Here is a 20,360-nt window from a genome sequence, read left to right as displayed (position 1 = left end):
CAAAGCCTTTTGTTCATGGCTATCTTCGTTCATCTTTTCATTATTCTCATCACGACCGTCATCTACGTTGTCTCCTTCCTCCTCGTCCGTTCTAGTCTTCTCCGGCGCCCCAGTCTACCACCGGGAGACTTGGGTTTACCTTTCATCGGGGAGACCTTACAGCTTATATCTGCTTACAAGACCGAAAACCCCGAGCCGTTCATCGACGAAAGGGTGAAACGTTACGGTTCGGTCTTCACGACCCATATTTTCGGCGAACCGACTGTGTTTTCAGCTGATCCAGAGACGAACCGGTTCATCTTGCAAAACGAAGGGAAGCTGTTCGAGTCTAGTTACCCCGGTTCGATTTCGAATTTGCTTGGGAAACACTCGCTGCTCTTGATGAAAGGCAACCTTCACAAAAGAATGCATTCTTTGACCATGAGTTTCGGCAGCTCGTCTATTATCAAAGATCAACTCTTGGTCGATATAGACCGGTTAATCCTGCTCAACTTGAATTCCTGGACCGACCGTGTCCTCCTCATGGAAGAAGCCAAGAAGGTAAAATAAAGTATCTAAATATTTGTCGGACTGAGTTGACTCATTGGAGATGATCAACGCGGGCGTTGGTGACTCTGACTCGGAATCATTTAAATGCCACAGTAGCTATTATTAACTTATTGTTAGGATAAATTATGACATTAATACTTAAACTATATATTTTGGTTCGTTTTAGTACCTAGACTTTCAACTTTTTCATAACCACATCTAATTTTTAGTTTTTATTTCATTTTAGTACTTGACGTTAAAAACTTAATGTGTAGTACCTAAACTTTTAGGTTTTTTTTCAAACCTAAACGTTAAAATTTGAACGTGTGTACTAAAATGAAACAAAAATTAAACTTTAGTCATGATTTTGAAAAAAATAAAAGTTTAAGTACTAAAATGAACAAAAACTGATAGTTTTGATACTAAACATGTAATTTACCCTTATTATTATTAATCACAAAAAACTAAAAATAAAATCTTAGAATTAAACTAATTAAAAAAATCCATTTGTATTATTTAAATTCAATATAATATTTATCTGTTAAAGTGATTAAAATAAATTTATTTATATTTTAATAATCAAATTTTAAATAATGTAATTTTCCTAAGTTTAGATTTAGAATTTTAAAACAAATATTAGTTAGATTTATTAAATTTCTTATTGCTCAGTCGGTATTATATTTTTAATATTTATTTATTATTTTTTTATAGATAACTTTCGAGTTAACAATAAAACAACTAATGGACATTGATCCCGGTAAATGGAGTGAAAGTTTGAGAAAACAATATGTTCTTGTTATCGAAGGTTTCTTCACCATCCCCTTGCCTCTATTTTCGATCACTTATCGTCGTGCGATCAAAGTAAGTAATAGTTTCATTTCTATTGACATATGTAGGGATGAATTGAGGGGTATTGCAGTGTAGTCGCACTTCTTAAAAATTTTAAATTTTATTATAATTTAAGTATATTTTTAACGTTTTATCAATTATTTTATTTTGTATTCTTAAATTCTAATTTAACTTTTATAGTTCGTACTTTTAATATAAATTTCTACGTGTGTTTTTGAGATGTCATTGATGGTTTAATTAATTGATTTATATTGTTATTGCATCAAATATAGATTTAGATACGTTTATACTAAAATGATATTTAAATGGGTGCTTTTTTTCCCCCTAAAGGCGAGAAGGAAAGTGGCAGAGGAATTGGGGAAGATAGTGAGGGAAAGAAGAGAAGGGTATGAAAGAGGTGAGAGGAAGAGTGATATGTTGGGAAGATTATTAGGGGATGAGGAAATTTCAAATGAGGAAATTGTGGATTTCATGGTGGCTTTGCTTGTTGCTGGCTATGAGACTACTTCAACTATCATGACACTTGCTGTCAAATTCTTGACCCATACCCCTCTTGCATTGGCTCAACTCAAGGTACATTTTTTCTCTTTAATTCAATATTTATTCTGATATTTTTTATATAATTACAGTCCATCAATATTTGATCAATTAATTAATCAATTTATATTTAAAAAAGACGATTTTCTAACCTAATTTGTTTTATCTATCTACTTCAAAATTCCAACTCTAATATCTCATTCCACTGGTAATTAATTGTTGGTTCAATTCTGATATTTTAATTAGGATTTAGATATTAAAATTTACGATTATATATTTTAATGTTGTAGGTCAAAAGTAGAGGCAAAGAGTACAAAACTGAAAATAAAAGTCAAAGTAGGAACTGGAAATTTGTCTAACCGGAATAATGATGACTGTCCCAATTGCACGCCTTAACCTGTAATAAATAAATTTAAAGTAAAAGAGAAAACTTTACCATTTGTCAGAATCATTTTGCTCTGTCTTTCATGAAATGCCCATAGAGTCCTTTCCCGCTCAATGGAAATTTCAAGGGCATTTTTAGGTCATTGGGGATTTAGATTTTTAATCGTATGCGATAGGGTGTATGATTATGTTTTTTTCTAATGCCACGTCTTTCATGTGAATTATAAATTTGTTCAAATTTTAAACACGAGACATAATATAAGGATTTTACGAGACTTGTTTAATTTGGCAGGAAGAGTACGAGGGGATTAGGGAGAAGAAAAGCGATTTTGAATGGAGTGATTATAAGACAATGTCATTCACTCAGTGTGCAAGTATATTCATTGTCCTAAACAAATTGCCGTGACAGTGGCTTAAACCTAAATATTTGCCCATGATTTCGAATAATGTATTTCAGGTTATCAACGAGACGTTACGAGTCGCAAACATTATCAGTGGAGTTTTTAGACGAACAATAACTGATGTCAACATAAAAGGTCCGAAAATATACAATTTTTTTTATATATAAGAGTGTTACTATGTGAATCAAGTGGACCGAGTGTTTGAGTTTAAGGCTCATTTTTGTGTGCTTACCAATGATTAGGTTACACAATTCCGAAGGAATGGAAGGTTTTCGCATCGTTCCGAGCCGTCCATCTTGATCATGATCACTTTGAAGACGCTCGTACTTTCAATCCATGGAGATGGCAGGTAAATTCAAATACCAGTCGCCTTGTTACTTTGTGGTTTTGGTTTTCATCATCGAAGAACATATTTCTCTAGAATGAATTTGGACAGAATGTCCCGGGGACGAGCTGTTCCGGAAATTTTTACACACCGTTCGATGGAGGACCTCGGTTATGCCCTGGATATGAGCTTGCCAGAGTTGAAATCTCTGTATTCTTACACCACCTCGTAACTCAGTTCAGGTATTCATAATTTTGTTGATATTAGGGGTACTATCAACTATCATATATAATTAAGCTGAATATGGCTCGAATTCGAATAGTTTACGGGCACAAATTTAACTTGTTTTATCTTTAAAACAGTTGGGTACCTGCCGAAGAAGATAAGCTAGTTTTCTTCCCCACGACGAGAACACAAAAACGATATCCAATCAATCTGCAACGTCGATGTTAATTTAACTTGTCCGAATTTGTTTGATGGTGACGAATGCAAGTATGTGTCAAGACTCAAGAGGAAAGCAAGAGTCCTCGGAGGATAGAATATCCGATTGAGCAAGCCATTTTTTCACTTCGAATTACCGAAAGATGGAGGAGAAAAGTCCCTAAACCTTGACAATACAATCGACAAGAGGAGGAGAGACGATCAATAGGGGTCGAGTGGTCGTCGACAACGTTAGAGCCGCCTGAAGGAAGAGCCTTTAGGAATATAAAACGAAAGTGGAAGAGAGAAAAGTTCGGACCTTGAAAATCAGAAATCATTTTATCACTTTACTATGTATTTAATTGACATTTTTTTGTAAAAAAATATTTTTAATTTAACTATCGATTAAGTTTTTTTTGGATAAGTAAAATTTTATTCATCCAAAAGAAAGCAGCAAAGCTTCTACAAGAAACATTACAAACAACTATATCAGCCCCCCAATTTAGGCACAACTGCCTATTTACAGCATCTGTCCTATTCATGTGACACCTATATAGTTTAGTTCTAACAACCTCCCTTATATTTTTTACAATTGTATCAGCCGAACGAATCAACCCTCTAAAACATATGTGATTACGTTCTTCCCAAATAAAGTAGACGAAACCAGTCCAAGCTAGCTTAAGAATATGGACTAAGAGGGATTTACCTTTAAAATTCGAAATCATCCAGTGGAGAGCTTTATCCCAGCAACTCAGCATTTGTTGTTGCAGTCCACAAGCATACATAACAACACACCAAATCTCACTCGCATAAGAGCATTCAAGGAAAAGATGGTTACGAGATTCTTGGCTATCTCCACACAACCCACACACATTATCAGTCATAATACCAAATCGCCCTAATCTGTCTTTAGTTGGCAATCTGTCAAGTAAGACCATCCAAGCAACTAAAGAGAATTTAGGAACATGAGCTGCGAACCAAATAAGCCTATGCCACACAACTTTTTCTCTACTGTCTCGGATACTATCCCAAATTCATCCACCTTTAATCTGTGACAAATTAGCCATAGGACTGAACAACCTATGAGCCTCTTCTCTCAACTTAATCAACTTGCTAAGAATCCAGCTGAAGTGAGGTTTACTGACAACATTCGAGTCATCAACATACTTAAAACTATAAACCTCAACCCAAGCAATCCACAATGATCTATCTCCAGCAAGAATGCTTTTGATAAGCATAAGGCAGCAAGCTTAACTCCAATCAGCTAGCTTCCTTAAGCCCAATCCACCCTCAGATTTTAGTAAGCATACCTGATTCCAGCTTACTCTAACACCTCTTGCTGAGGTGTCACTGCTCTTCCAAAAAATCACATGCAAAGTTTTTCAATGTCCCTTATAACACCTTTAGGCAAGATAAGCAGCCTACTCCAATAACCAAACAAGCTAAACAGGACAGACTTCACAAGCTGTAGCCTACCCCCAAAACTTAGTTTTTTGCTAGACCATTTATCAATCATGCCTTTAATTTTCACAAGTAAAGTCGAGCAGTCCTTACTTGTAAGCTTGTGTGTAATCAAGGGCACCCCTAGGTACCTAATAGGGAGCTAGCCAATCCTAAATCCAGTAGTTTTTTGGATCAGTTCTAAATTATCCACAGACACTCCACAAGAAAAAAACTTCAGTCTTCATAGAATTCATCCTAAGACCAAACAGTTCATAAAACATGTCCAGGGTACTTACAACCCCCATCACAACATCCAATGACCCATGAAAGAACAATAGAAGGTCATCAGCAAAACATAAGTGTGTAAGTGGAATTCTTTTGCATTTAGGATGGAATCTAAAAACACCATTCTTGGCAGTAGCATCCAACAGAGAAGAGAGTACATTCATCACAATAACAAAGAGATAAGGGGATAAAGGATCTCTTTGTCTAACCCCTTAGCACCCTTAAAATACCCCACCAAACTATCATTCAAAGAAATAGAATATCTAGGGGTAGTTATACAATCCCTTATACATCCAAAAAAACACCTCAGGCAACCCCAAAGCTTCAATAACAATCATCAAGAAATCCCAACAAATTGAATCGAAAGCCTTTTACAAATCAATCTTAATGGTGCATCTAGGAGATATGTTCCTAGAGTATCCCCTAACAATTTCTTGGGCAAGTAAAGTATTATCAGCTATGTTTCTACCTTTAACAAATGCTGATTGGTTAGGAGATATCATACCATGAAAGTAAAAAGCTAACCTAGTGACCAATACTCTAGTGATTGTCTTGTAAATCACATAACAGCAGGAGATGAGCCTGAATTCCTTAACCATACATGCATTTAAGGATTTAGGAACTAAGACAATGGTAGTGGCATTAAAAGCATGAAGTAGGGAGGATGTTTGAAAGAAATACCTTACAACACCTAGAAAATCTTTGCTAACAATCTCCCAAGCAGCCTTGAAGAACAAGGAAGTGTAGCCATCAGGTCCAGGGCTTTTATTTTTTTCCTTGCCTGAACAGTGTATCCTTGATCTCAGTGTCTGTAATCTAACCAGCAAGGAAATCCTCAACTCCAACATGTAAGGAATAGTTCAGAACATATTTTAACCACTCAACAGAATATCCCTTCACCCTAGGGTTAACAGTGCCAATAAGATTCTTAAAAACATTTTCCAGTTCAGCTGCCATATCCTCAAAAGATTCATGATACATTCCTTTTTCATATTTAATGACTTTAATAATATTTCTCTTCTTATTTAATTCCACTCTTTGATGAAAAAACCTAGTATTCAAGTGCCCTTCTTGAAGCCAGTGGACTTTAACTCTTTGCCTATAGAAATCATATTCATCAGCTTCTAGAGCTACTAGTTCTGCCTGAAGCTTTTTCGCCTCATCCAGCCTTCTTTGGTCCACCTGAGCAAGGTTGTGAAGTTGAGTAGATTCAAGTTCAGTCCTCTTCACAGCCACTCTGCCAGAGATATAAGAAAAATGGCTTCTGTTGAATTCTTTTAACAGTGGCTTTAATCTTTTTATCTTGTTAAATAATACTTGCATAGCAATGCCCCCACATTGTTCCTGCCAGGAATCTTTAACAATCCTCAGGAAGTTCTCATTGCCAGTCCAATAATTAAAAAAAAAATTGAATGGCTTAGGCTTATGAGCCTGAGCACTATTCTGAGTCCAAATAATCCCAAGACAGTGGTCAGAAACCCCTTGAGCTTTAAATTCCACAGCTGAATCAGGGAAATCCAGCAATCATTGGGGATTGATTAAGATTCTATCCAATTTTTGATCCAAGAAGTTTTGTAAAACCCACAACCCGTACCCGACCCGGATACGAGTCTGAGGTGTCACATTGACTTTTCAAACTTTGACTCTTGACAAAAATCCAAAGAAAATTTAAAACTTTCATTAAAGTAAAAGCGGTTTATTTACATAAATTGACCACCATAACCAAAATCGATCAGAGCATATTTAACTCAATCAATTAGTATATGCCAACTATATTCAAAATAACCAAACATATTTAAATCATCTATTTTCTGATCTGAAATTTTGTAAGGGAGATGCTGACATGTCTTGCTCATCTTCGCTTCTCTTCTCACTTCTGTAAACTACGTGTGAAACAATCACACGCTAAGTCTATGACTTAGTGAGGCAAATAAACATATAATGTAAACTATAACTTGTAATCATGCATGAATAATTACTACTATTATATCATACCACTCATATCCTTATTCATGTAACAAATACACTACATACATACATACATGTCATTATCATTCATATATCTTATTCTCTTGTTTATATAATCTCTCATGTTCATATCATATATCTTAACATGTACTCACTTATATCATATAACATATACAATCAAGCAACTATATCATTATCTTCATTTTTATCACTATCATAGATTCATTTTATCATATGATCTTATAATTATCATTTGTACAATCATATATCACACATAACATTTCACAAGGAAACAAACATATCATCATATCAAGTTTATTTATATTATCTCTTTATTAGCCCATGTACACATGTGAGAACTAAAGATATGCGAGTACATAGAGGTTGTGCACTATGCTGTCACCACAGCTTGTATAATTCCCTCAAAGGGCACTAAATATTTGTCCCGAAAGACCACTATGTCCCGAAGGACAACTATGTCCCGAAGGACCACTGGTTGTTCCGAATAACCACTATGTCCCGAAGGACCACTGTTTGTCCCGAATGACCACTGATAATCCCTCGACTCTTGGCATGCCAACTATACCCCTAGCTCTCATATCACATAACATGGGCATTATCTTTTATATCATTACACATCTTCACATATCCACATAGCTTTTCACATAGCTCATGTTCCATATTCATATCTCATAAGCACGTAACTTATATTACTTATATTCACATATACATTCACATCACTAATTCATATAAGCTCATGTATTCACATGGGTCATTTCTCATAACATATCACATAGCTTCACAATTCATCTCATATAATTTTATTATCTAAACATATATTCACATATGATTTCCTATATAATTCTTATATAACTACTATTAAATGTTAGTATAATAACTTATGCCAGTGTTTCTTAGTTACATCTGATTCTCATTTTCTATCATATTTATACATCAATGTTACTCAACTTATTTCATTCTTTATTTAATCATATGAGTCCATCATATTAGTTACATAGAATCTAACTTACATAACTTATACTTGGTTATCATATTTCACATAAATCATTTCCCTACAATATACTATATGTCATATAGTTCCCTTCCACTTATAACATTCCCTAGAGTTTGTGTACACTTATTATATATTTTACCCATGGTTCTTATATCTTCTTCTAGTCATATAGACCCATAACTGGGTATTTATACCACCAAGTGTATACCACTTTCTCTTTTTATTACTTAAATCTTTATTATCTACATAGTTCATGTCTTATACCTTGTTTTCTCATGTTCACATATATCATGTCATATGGCTCATATCTTTCTCATGCAGTCACATAGCACATAATTCTCATATCATTACATTCAAAAGCATGTTAACACATATAATCATGCATACATACAATTCATGTCATTCATATACATATAATCATATATTCATGCATTCTAATATAGGAAATATACTTGTGGCAAGTCTTGTTTCCATTTAGCACCATAGACTAACTGATATGCACTCACCTGAGCCTCACTAAGTTCCAATTCACTTTTATGATTTCCTTTCTTTCGATCAAATCTTGACTTGATAATCGCTCTGGAACTTGTTCATGCTCGATATCTATATAATCATACATTGATACATATCAGTATCCAATTGATATATTCTAATCTATCATTTCTTAGACCAAAAGAAATGTCTATTTCAATTTCCCTGCAACGATGCACTACCCATGCATTGATACACAAATTACCTTCGATGTTTTCATTTTAAGGGGATGCATCGATGCACTCCTTATGCATCAATGCACCAATTGCATTCAATGTTTCTTCTTTAAAGAGTGCATCGATGCACATTGAATGTGCATCTATACACCTTGCCCAGAATTTGCATTTTAAGCCCGAAAACCATCAATTCTTCATTCAATTCTTCTATTTTAAGCTCCTATTATGTCATTAAATTCAACTACTATTACTTAAACCAACTTAAATCCATGTAAACCATCTTTATCTTCCATATCTCATCATGATTCTTAAGATTTAAGAATCTTACTAAACTTTCAACTTTGTTATTAATCCTTTCTAACTTCATATATCTCTTATTCTTAGTGATGACAAGTCAAATTCCTTCTCAAATTTCACTTATTAACTATTTTCCAGAAATTCATCTAAAAACTCATTTTCTTTAATCTCTTCTAAATCTTTCATTTTGTTGTTTTAGAATAAATTAAGCTTTCCTTAAGCTTAATTATCATCTAATGATCATAACCCAACCTTAAAATCAATAATTAATCAACAAACAAAGAAACTCACCTTTGAGTCAAGCTTTCACGTATGAAGAAGGAAGAAGAGAAGAGAACTCTGTAATCTTTTCTCTCTTCCCACATGATTTCCTTATCTTATAAGGAAAATAAAAAATCTTCCTTGTCAAATGACCCTTTTGCCCTCCAATTCATCTTATAATTACTAACAACTTTTATGATTTATTTCCAAATAAATCATTGAACTAATCCATGGTTCTACTCTAGTCACTAGATTCTGAAACTTTACAATTTGATCACTAACCCGGTATTGAGGACATTACAAGTTTCAAGTCCACCAAGAACTCTTTGAATTCCTCCATATCAGAAGTGTTGTGTAACCCCAAAACATCAAAATCAAAACTCTCTTGAGCATTTGGAAAAATATTAAAACCACCCCCAATCACCCAAGAAGAAGAGCCAATATCAGCTTCCAAATTCTTTAGATGCTCCCATAAACCCCTTCTAGACTGACTGTTATTACTGCCATAAACAACAGTAATTACAACCCTATAGCCAACTACATCTCTAATAATTAAGAGAGCCTGATCACAACCCTTTAGTATAGAGAAGGGCATACTCTTTTTCCACAGTACCCATAACCTACCTCCATCAGTAAACTCATAGTTATATGCTAAACTCCAATCAGCAGCCAGAGCTTCAACAACCTTGGGAAAATTAACACTTCTAACTCTAGTTTCCATGAAGCAAATCACATCCACTCCTAAATTCTCCAATCTTCTGAAGACTTTACCTTGCTTAAGCCCATTATTGAGCCCTCTAACATTCCAAAAACTTATGATCATCAATTAGAGATAGGAGGGCCACCACTGCTAACATCACAACTAACCCCAGCTCTTTTAGCCCTCTCCATATGATCTTTCTTCTTGGCTTTGATCTCATTAAGGAGCATTGTAACCCCCAAAGAGGTTATCCTAGTATTCCTATTACCATCAACAGCACCAACTCCTGCATGTAATTCCATTTTGCTTGTTGAGCCAGCAATTTCCTTTTTCTTCCCCCGTGCTTTCTTTTTCTAGAGTATAGAATCTTGTAATATAGGAAACTCCCCACCATAGCTAGAGTTTTCCTAGATTACTTTAGGTATAACCTTCTCAACTACAACCCCTATCAGGATATTACTACCATTTGCAACAGATTGTTACAAAACATTCATAACAGTGTCCTCATCAGGGACTTGAGAGTGAACTGCATCACCTTCAACTGACACTTGCACAGTGTCTTTATTACTCTCTTAAAGAGCTTGTACAGACAACACCTCAGCATCACCAACCTTCAGCTCTGAAGATAAAGGCATATGCCCCTCACTCGTAGAGTTGACCTTCTGCATAACAGTACCAACATAAGACATAGGCAGGTTCTCTGCAGCAGTGGTAATTTTGCCCAGCTTCTCCTTATCAGAGAGATCAGGAATGTTAGAAGTCTTCTTTCTCCTCCAAATCTGAATTTCCTTATTTTTCACAAGACCTTTGAAACCCTCAAGACACATATTGGCTTGATGTCCAAATATTTTACACTGAGTACATAATTTAGGAAGCCAATGGACATAGACTCTGATTACCACTATAGAGTTATCCTGCATAACTACATTAACCATATCTAGAATCATTGCCCCAGCCTCAACCTCCACACAAGCGAATTCACGTCTCTCCTTCGAGGTAGTTACAGAGTCCATATATAAAGGATTCCCAACAACACTAGCAATATAACTAAGACCTCTCCTAGAAAAAAGCTCAAGTGGAACATTGTAGAGTTGTATCCAAACTGGCATATGCTTGAGGTCGAAATCCAATTTCTTCATACTCGGTTCCCATTTCCTTAACACTAGGGGTTTGTTTTGAATATGCCAAGGGCTGTTCTCTAGGACCCAATCCCTCATCTCAACATTCGAAAATGAAAAAACATAGAGATTTGATCCGACTAAACTAACCTTGACTGACGACAATTTCCCCCATAAAATCTCGGCAATTCTCTGCATGGAGCCAAAATTTGGAACAGCTCTGATAAATTGACCCACCACCGCATGATTTCATTCACCGATCCCCTCCTCGATTACAACAGGCAGGGGCTTGACAGTAGAAAACCCCTCCAAAACTTCAGGTGGGAAAAAATCTAGGGCTTGTTCCTTCGATCCACGAAAAAGTTTTCTCCAATCAAGCTCAGAAGTCGACGATTCCATAAAAGAGAAACAAATTGAGACGAAAAGCACCCAAAATCAGTGAGAAATAAGAAACAATCAGCACCAAAGAAGCAAATCCGAGAGCCCATCAGTCCTGCTAACGTGCGCCCAGAGAGATTCCATGATGACTTATCGATTAAGTTTTAATTAAGTAATATCTTTTAATTTCAATTTAAGGATTTAAGAAAAAAATATGAGTAATTTAAACATTACATTATATTTGGATATCGAAAAGGTCTTTGACTCATTTATGTTATCCGAATTTGGATATCGAAAAGGCCTTTGGCCCATTCCTTTTTTAATAAAGTAATTTACATATGTTACATAAACTGTACACTCAATCATTGAGGTTATATATATATATATATCGTGTGATCTTTGTATTTCATGCGGCTGACTGGTTTTTGGTTAAATCTGCAGAAAATAAGCATGAGTTAATCGTCTGAAGCTTCATGGCTACCACTTTTTATTTTTTTTTAAAGATCAAATGGACTGATCACAAGAACTCTGATTTTTTTAGACAAGTTAATTCTATTCGATTTGAAAAAAAACCATTTAATTTAAATGGAATATGATATAAAAACTTAAAATCATAATCGGAGACGAGAAATCATATAATAGTAATAATACCTGTGATGAGCGAAAAAGAAAAGAGTAGGATTTCATCTACTTGGCTCTTTCTTGAGGGAGAATCTTTTGGTACCTTGGAAACCCATTCTGTGCATCAAAGTTTCAAAACAACCTTCATTAATTATTCTAATAATTTAAAACGCTTCAATTTTAAGGGTAATCCGAATTCCATATGAAAACAAAAGAGAGAGGCAACTTACAGCCTCAATGTCAATTCTCTAGACAAGTAGCTTCCTTCTTTCTCTGCAGCTTCTTCTATACGCCACGATTACGTGTGCAATTGCCAGATCCCATGAAGAGATGAAGAGAGCAGCTTCCATGGCTGTAACATACCCTTCACTAGGAATTCTCCAACTCAACATGAGCGAAGCTTTTAACGACACAAAAACCAACGATGAAATCGAACATATCATTGTGATTCCCAGGTATGGTCCCCTCGAAAGTTTTGGTCCATCACAGACTGTAAACACCTGCAAGCCAAGCTATCAGAATTAACTTCAAATATTTATTATATTAATATCTATCTAGTATTGTTATTTCAAGGTAAAAAGGCTTTCACTTTGAACTTGTTTAATTTTAAAAAAGTTTTTATTTTAGAGCGTTTACAGTTTGTTAATTAACGGGTTTTATCTCTCAAAATAAAATATTAGAGGTTAAAAGACCATAATGTTTGATAAAATAATCATTTGACCCTTATTCTTATCATTTTAAGATAAAAATATTCTTATTTTGGAGCATTAATCATTTATTAACTAAAGATTGTTATTCATAGTTTATTCCATATAAAAATTTTCTATCCTAAAATAAAATGTTAGATCAAAATACTATATAAAAAAATATAGACTAAAATTACTATTTAATAAAACATCATGTAAACAAAACCAATAAAATATAAAGATAAATTATACGTTTAATACTTAAACTATTAATTTTGATTCATTTGAGTACCTAAATTTTTAATATTTTTAAAATCATATCTAACATTTAATTTTTATTTCATTTTAGTACATCATTAAAAACTTAATACATTTATAAACCTAAAATATCAGTTTTGGTCCGTTTTAGTACTAAACTTTCAAAAAAATCAAATGGTCTGTTTAGCTTTGAAAAAAATTAAAAGTTTATATATTAAAACGAATCAAAATTGATAGTTTAATATTTAAGTACTAAAGGCGTAGTTTACCCTAAAATCTATTAATCAAACCTAAAAAATTGGGTTTTGTAAGCAGGGAATACATGAATCTTTTGTTGAGGATTAAGCCTAAATTGCTTGATTAATGATTCAAATAAATCATATTCAATCTCAACAATCTCGAAAAGAAAATACGATTCGAATAAGATTAACTCAAAGATTATGACGACTGGTCTGATCTGATGATTGATATGATCGGAATATCAATAAGAGAATATCTAAAGTTAGAATCTTGCATTTAGTGGCTAAAATGTTAAGTTATAAAGCTTCAATGGCCGCGGAGGGGCTTAACCCATGAACTAAAAGGCATAAACTTCCCCCAAAAACGGCGTCGTTTTGGAAAGGGTATATAACCCTAATTTATGGCCGAAATGACCATCTATTTCATTTGTTTCACTTTTTGTTTTATTACCAAAGAGTGAAATGAAATTTCTCTCTGCCCTCTCTGACAACCAATGACCAAGGCTCATCGGCATGCTCCGTCACCATACGCGGTGGTCGGTGTTCACAAAACCTACCTAAAATGAAACCTTTCTTCACCTAAACCCAAAAACCGTGCTATCCCAACCTAAAATAAACCTTATTCTTCCAAAACCTCAAAAGCAAGCCAAAAAACTCCTCCTTTTTCAAATCTACGAACATGCAAACCCTTATCTTCGACGAAGACCGTTTTCTCTGCTCCGGTGAGAGACCAAGACGCGTCGATGGTAAGTTCTTCTCTCCTCCTCCTCCCCCTCCTCCTCTTTTCCCCCCCTTTTTTTGTTTGTTTTTCTCATCTCCCCCCCCCCCCTAAAAAATCTCATATTTTTCTCTGTTTTTTCGTTTCTGGTTCCCTCATATATAGAATACTTTCTCTATTTTTTGATTTCCCATGTTGCATGTGAATGGAAAAAAATTAAGGCTATGATTTTCTTTAGCTTTTTTTTTTTTGCTTTCTTACAGCTTTGTGCACTCACCGAGGCAGGGACAACGACGGGAGACATGTTCATGGTCGGTGATCTCATCAAATGATGGGGGTAAAACTGTTTTTACATGAGACCCTTTTTCACATGTGGTGATCAGCGTGAATCACGGGGGCAGTGGATTGCATGGGGAATAAACGAGTTAAGCGCGTTTATCTCACGCCGGCAGAGGGAGGCACACATGGAGGCGACGGCGGGCTTGATGAATTAGGGTGAAACCCTAATTTCCTTTGATCTGGACAGTTGGATCACATTTTAATCTAACGACAGAGATGATTTGGCGCTTGGAGGAATATGACAAAACCCTATATGTTATTTGGTTGTCACATGGGCCACTGACATTAGGCATGCTTATTTGTTTGGGCTCTATTTTTGTGTATTTGGACTTTAAATTTTTTATTTAATAATAATAATAATAGTAATAATAGTAAATAGTAATGAAACAAAAAATGGTGATTACAACCACATCTACATTATTGATACCCATTGTATGAGTATCGATACTACTATGCTAAAAACCCCTTATTTTCCACACATGAAGTATAATATTGATACTGTTCTTCTAGTTCTGATGCTCTTATCTAGAAATATCTTGTTTTGGGCACGAAAAATGTTAACTTTCCTCCCCAAAGACCATACTAAGGTTCACAATTGTTATTCAATTCTTATAAGGATTAAAAGGGGTCGTAATAGGTCTTTTAACATGCTGAAAACATCAAAAGATGCAATCTACCATAGAGATTCTTCACAACTCATACAACCTAACAAATCACACCTAATGATCTACATGTGGTAGAGTTGAGTTAGAAGTGTGTAACCTTTGATTACTAAGCTGCTAGAAGTGTCCAAGGCTCAACCCAATGTAAGTTTTTCCTTCCCCTTGCTCTTGGAGTTTTCTCCTACTTCTCTCACTAAACAAGGATTAAGCGCAAGTTAAGAAGGGTTTAAGAACATTTTCTATGGACTTAAAACATCCAAGTCTCTTAAACTCCCATAAAGCTCATATTTGGTCACCATGGTGAAATAAAGAGATAAAGGGTTTGATTTGAAGCTCTTGAGCTATAGGTTATAAGTCTTACCTCAAGGATTCCAAACTAGGGTTGCAAGGCTGCCAAATTATCACATTTGCTCTTTCTAAGTTTGGAGATAATGAGAGGGAAGAAAAAGACAGAGTGAACGGGAAGAAAAAGAGAAGAACTGAACGTGAAATTACCCTCTCTTAATGGATATTCAACTTTTACTTTGAAAATTGGTATAATTACCCCCTTGGCCACTCTAACTATGGTTGTATTCTAAAAACATCCTTTTTGTCACATGTTGGGCCGAACCCAAACCCAAACCCAAACCATTTTAATTGATTGGCTCTCACTTTTTGCTTAGCCTTATCTATTTTCTCCTGCAGATGTATGCATCTCAATATTTCCCTCAAATATCTGAACTTCTCAGGCGACTGCCCCGTGTCATTATATTGATGTTGAAGACAAATGATTGCTTAAGAGCAGTCAATAACTCTCTGGTATTCTCTACCTTTCGACACTCAATTTCATTGTGTTATTTGTTTCAATCAGGGCCGTGGCTGGGTTTTCGGGGGTCCTGTACAAACTTTTATAAAGGGACCCATATTTTCTAAATATATTCAATTTCGGGATAACAATAGTAGCGTTTTTTTGAGAAACGTCGCGATAGATCCATCTATGATGGTGTTTTATCAATAAAGCCACAATAATAGTGGCGTTTTTTTTAAAAACGTCACAATAGGTCCATCTATAGTGGCGTTTATTGAAAAAATGCCACTATATATATACTTTTTTGGGGGCCCTACGCGGTCACGCGGTTCGCGTTGCCTCAGCCACGGCCCTGGTTTCAATGTTACTCGGACTCCAGTGTAAGTACCGGGTACGGGATATATCTTCGTAGTCGTAGTTATGCTTGAGCAGTGAGCACTTCACCTAACTTTTGAATTTTGGTTCATTCACTAAATTGTCTTTCGCTGCTGCTTCACAGTTGCAAGGTTCTTCTCTGGAGACATTTTTGATAATTGGAAAAGTTTCTTCTGAAGCCGTTGTCGAGGCAAAGATGGCGCAGACGAAATCATTATTTCGCCGGATGAATATCTGGCTTGTGGCTTTTACAAGTCCGGAAAGCACCGACTTGAAACACCGATTCGATTCCGAAAGCAGTCTCTCGACCATCTCGGTGCAGGCTGTTCGAGTTAGGACCGACACACATCATGATTCTTTATTACTTCAAAGAAGGGAATAAAATTCATGGGATTTTTGTTCATGATTTCTTAAAATACCACAATTATTTTTGTAAAACTCCCCATTCAAGTGGGCGATTGATGAAATGTGACTAAGAAAAATATTGATTTTCTGGAAAGAGAAAAAACTTCATTAATGTCAATGGTAAAACTGAGTCATATCATTATTTGATTAAGCAAATTGTCTCAATTGGTATTTATTTATTTCGTAGTGGTCGTTGAACACTAATTTCTGATATTCTTGCTTTATATATTTGAGTTATATTGTTTTTTTTAATTTAATTAATTTTTCTTCTTGTGTAAAAATTAGGTATGTAAATGAATCAAACAAATGCAAACACGAACATGCGTTTAATTTCAGCTGAACAAATGAACAAATATGAACGAAATTTCTTTTTCGCATTTGTTCATTAAGGAATGTAGTTTGTTAGTGTCCGTTCTTTAAAAATTATCAACGAACACAAATGAATGAAGGTAAACTAACAACAAACAAATGAATATAAACGAACATATAAAATTAATCAAAATTATATTTGAGAGTAGTTTTTTTTCTTTTCAAATAATTTTAGGGTTTATATACTCTTTAATTGATGTGGGTATTTTTAATACTTTAAACAAGTTTGGAGATTGAGTTTAACATAAATGAACGTAAATGAACTAACATAAATGAACGAATTACCAAATGTTTACGAATGTAGATGAACGAACGAGACATTTTATTCATATTTATTCATTTAATTAAATGATTATAAAATCTTGTCCATGTTTTTTCGTTTGACAAATAAACGAACATAAACAAATTTTTTATCGAACTATTTGTTGAACATTCGATTCGTTTACGAAACTAGTAAAATTAATTGATGATTTTATTTACTCTTATAATATACATTTTTTATCTCTTCATTTAGTACATCTACTTTTTTTCCCCCTCAAGTTTGAGTTTGATGTAAATGTAATCTCTTCAATTACTGTTTATTTTATTATATTATTATTATTATTATTTTGGTTTCTATTCTAGTTTCAAGGCTTCGGCACCTTGATTAATTCGGATTGTCTAGGTCGCACACTTAACTTAATTTGGTGGGTGAGTCTTTCGACGAGGATTTTCTGCATTCACAATGGTTCGAACTCGAGATCTATTTAAGCGGAATCAAGCTGCTTACCAAGTTGGTTATTTGATTATATTAATCATATATACTTTGAATTCTTATTGTATTATTGATATACACTTTGGACTCTTTAGATTATTAATAACGTTGTTATTGATAGAGGGTTACTGTAACACCCCCAACCCGTACCCGACCCGGATATGAGTCAGAGATATTACATTGACTTTTAAAACACAACTCTTAACCAATAATAGCAAAATATTTGAACTTATATTAAGAAAATACTATAATATACATATTGTAATATAAGTTTACCAAAATATTCAGAGCATACACAACTTAACCCTTTTATTACATGCCAACTGCCATTTACATAACAAAATGACCTACTGATTAAGTTGCTTCTGATCTGGTGGTTGCAGGAGTAATGCTGTCAAGCTGCTTCACCTGTCTCGTCTACTTTCTCGGATCCTACGTGTGAAACACTCACACGCTAAGTCATTGACTTAGTGAGGCAATGTAATAATAATAACAAGGCAATGTAATGAAAATGTCATAATCATATGAAATGAGATGAAAGCATGTACTTAATCAATGTAGTCTACATCATCAATATCCATACCTGTAAGCATATTACTTTAACATTCATGAATTTGTATTAATAAGTTTATTGGCCCATGATATCATATTGAGAACCTAAGGTATCTGAGTAATGTGAGGTTGTGCACTATGCTGTCACCACAGCTCGTATAAATGCACCGAAGTGCCGCGTAGAATTGCACCGTAGTGCCATATAGTAATGTCCATAAGGACCACATAGAATTCCTTAAGAATCATATACATATGCTAGGGATCACATATGTGTCTCACCAGACTTCACACATGTTCCAAAGAATATATATATATCCCGAAGGACCGCGTAGAATATTGTCCCGAAGGACCGCGTAGAATATTGTCCCGAAGGACCGCGTAGACCCTCTACCCTGGGCATGCCAACTATACCTATAGTTCTCATCTACATAACATGGGCTTTTACATTTCACGTAGTCTATATCGCGTAGACATGTAAATTCTTACCTTTTCACATAGCTCATAACTTTTCCTGCATATTCATGTCATATAATGCATTTTATATGAATTCATGTCATGTCTCATAATACAGAATATGATCATGTACCAAGATATAAAATCTAGACTTATCACAAGTCTAGAATTGAGTATATTTCTATAATTATGCTATGCATATGCACTCACCTATATTTCTTTGTCTTTTCCTCGATCGATCCTACTTGTAGATTGTTCCCGAACTCGTGTAGGCTCGGTATCTACATAAACATAATTTTCAAGATGATTATCAGATGTCTATGTCTTGAAATTAATCTTTAATAGCTTACCAATTTAAGGAATTAATAGTTTAGTCTTTCTTTTTTTATGTGGGGGAATCGGTTCCCCCCCTGGGGGTATCGATTCCCCTCTAGCATTCTGGAAATTCATATACGTTGAGGGGGTATCGATTCCCCTTGAATGGGTACCGATTCTCCTAGCCCAGAAATCCTATTTTGAGCTCGAAAATCATCTCACTTCAGCTCAAACATTCATATTTCACTCCCTTTAATACTCTTAGCTTTCATACACTTACTTAAACTAATTATTATCCATTCAATACCTCTAAAACTAAAAAAAACTAATCATCCATATAGAATTTAAGAATCTTACTCAAATTCCAACTTGTTCTAATTTTAATTCTATCACCTCATACTTCTTAATTAGCTTGATGACAAGTCAAATCCAGCTTCTAATTCTTATTATGACCTTTAATCTAAGATTTCATTCAATGGCTCTCAACCTTTAATCTCCCTTAACTTGCAATTCTTTGAGTTCTAGGATCCTTGTTTCTCTCCATCATATTTCCTACATCTTCATTAACCAAACCCATGCTTAACTCATAAGAACTAATCCAAAAGAAGACAACTCACCTTTGCTTGCAAGCTTCACGGTTGGAGAAGGAAGAGAAGAAGAGAAAAGTCTGGAATGTTTATCTCAAATGCCCACGTGATTTATAAAATCACCCTAAGGACTATTTAATTATTTCACTTACTAAATTACTCTTTTGCCCTCTTAATTATCCTTCTTTATAATTCAATCCTACACCAAATAACTCAAATAGGTCATTGAACTCTTCCATCATTTTACTTAAATCACCAAATGTTGAAACTTTGCAAATTAATCACTAACCCGGCATGGAGGATGTTACAGTTACAGTCTTTAAAGATAGATTGTGATTGGATTATATTAAAATTAATTTATCAATTATATATAATTTTATGTCAGTGTTATCTATGTCTTTCTCTCTTGATAGTAATGTTTATTTGTTTAAATTTTTGAGTTGTTTGATTGTGTTTATGAACTTTGATTGATTTAGATTAAATAATTAATTAATGCAAGTTAGTTTATTCTTGTCCTATAAATTATTCTTGTATTCTTTTTGTTTTTTATTCCATAGAATTAATTATTATTAGAATTTTAAAAAATAGAATCCATTGAGAAATTACAATGGTTAAAAATATTAT

At 34.4% G+C, this 20,360-nt stretch overlaps 1 protein-coding gene and 1 long non-coding RNA gene across 2 annotated transcripts; one reads left to right on the top strand and one right to left on the bottom strand.

Moving 5' to 3' along the window:
- Positions 1-3,477, top strand: LOC120119816 (cytochrome P450 90A1-like). The gene is made up of 8 exons (XM_039139620.1): positions 1-540; positions 1,240-1,389; positions 1,708-1,950; positions 2,591-2,668; positions 2,756-2,834; positions 2,942-3,048; positions 3,136-3,266; positions 3,387-3,477. The coding sequence occupies exons 1-8, from the start codon at positions 16-18 to the stop codon at positions 3,475-3,477; spliced, it is 1,404 nt and encodes a 467-aa protein (XP_038995551.1). The 5' UTR covers positions 1-15.
- Positions 1,851-18,071, bottom strand: LOC120119817. The gene is made up of 3 exons (XR_005515864.1): positions 18,059-18,071; positions 10,160-10,168; positions 1,851-1,963 (listed from the first exon to the last, which is right to left on the bottom strand). It is a non-coding gene; the product is annotated as an uncharacterized LOC120119817 (long non-coding RNA).
- Between the last annotated feature and the right edge of the window lie 2,289 nt (positions 18,072-20,360).

The sequence above is a fragment of the Hibiscus syriacus genome, unplaced genomic scaffold (assembly GCF_006381635.1).
Source record: "Hibiscus syriacus cultivar Baekdansim isolate YM2019G1 unplaced genomic scaffold, ASM638163v2 tig00110332_pilon, whole genome shotgun sequence".
NCBI lineage: Eukaryota > Viridiplantae > Streptophyta > Magnoliopsida > Malvales > Malvaceae > Hibiscus > Hibiscus syriacus.
The sequence above is the reverse complement of the archived record's forward strand: the minus strand, read 5'-3'. Positions and strand labels throughout refer to the sequence as shown.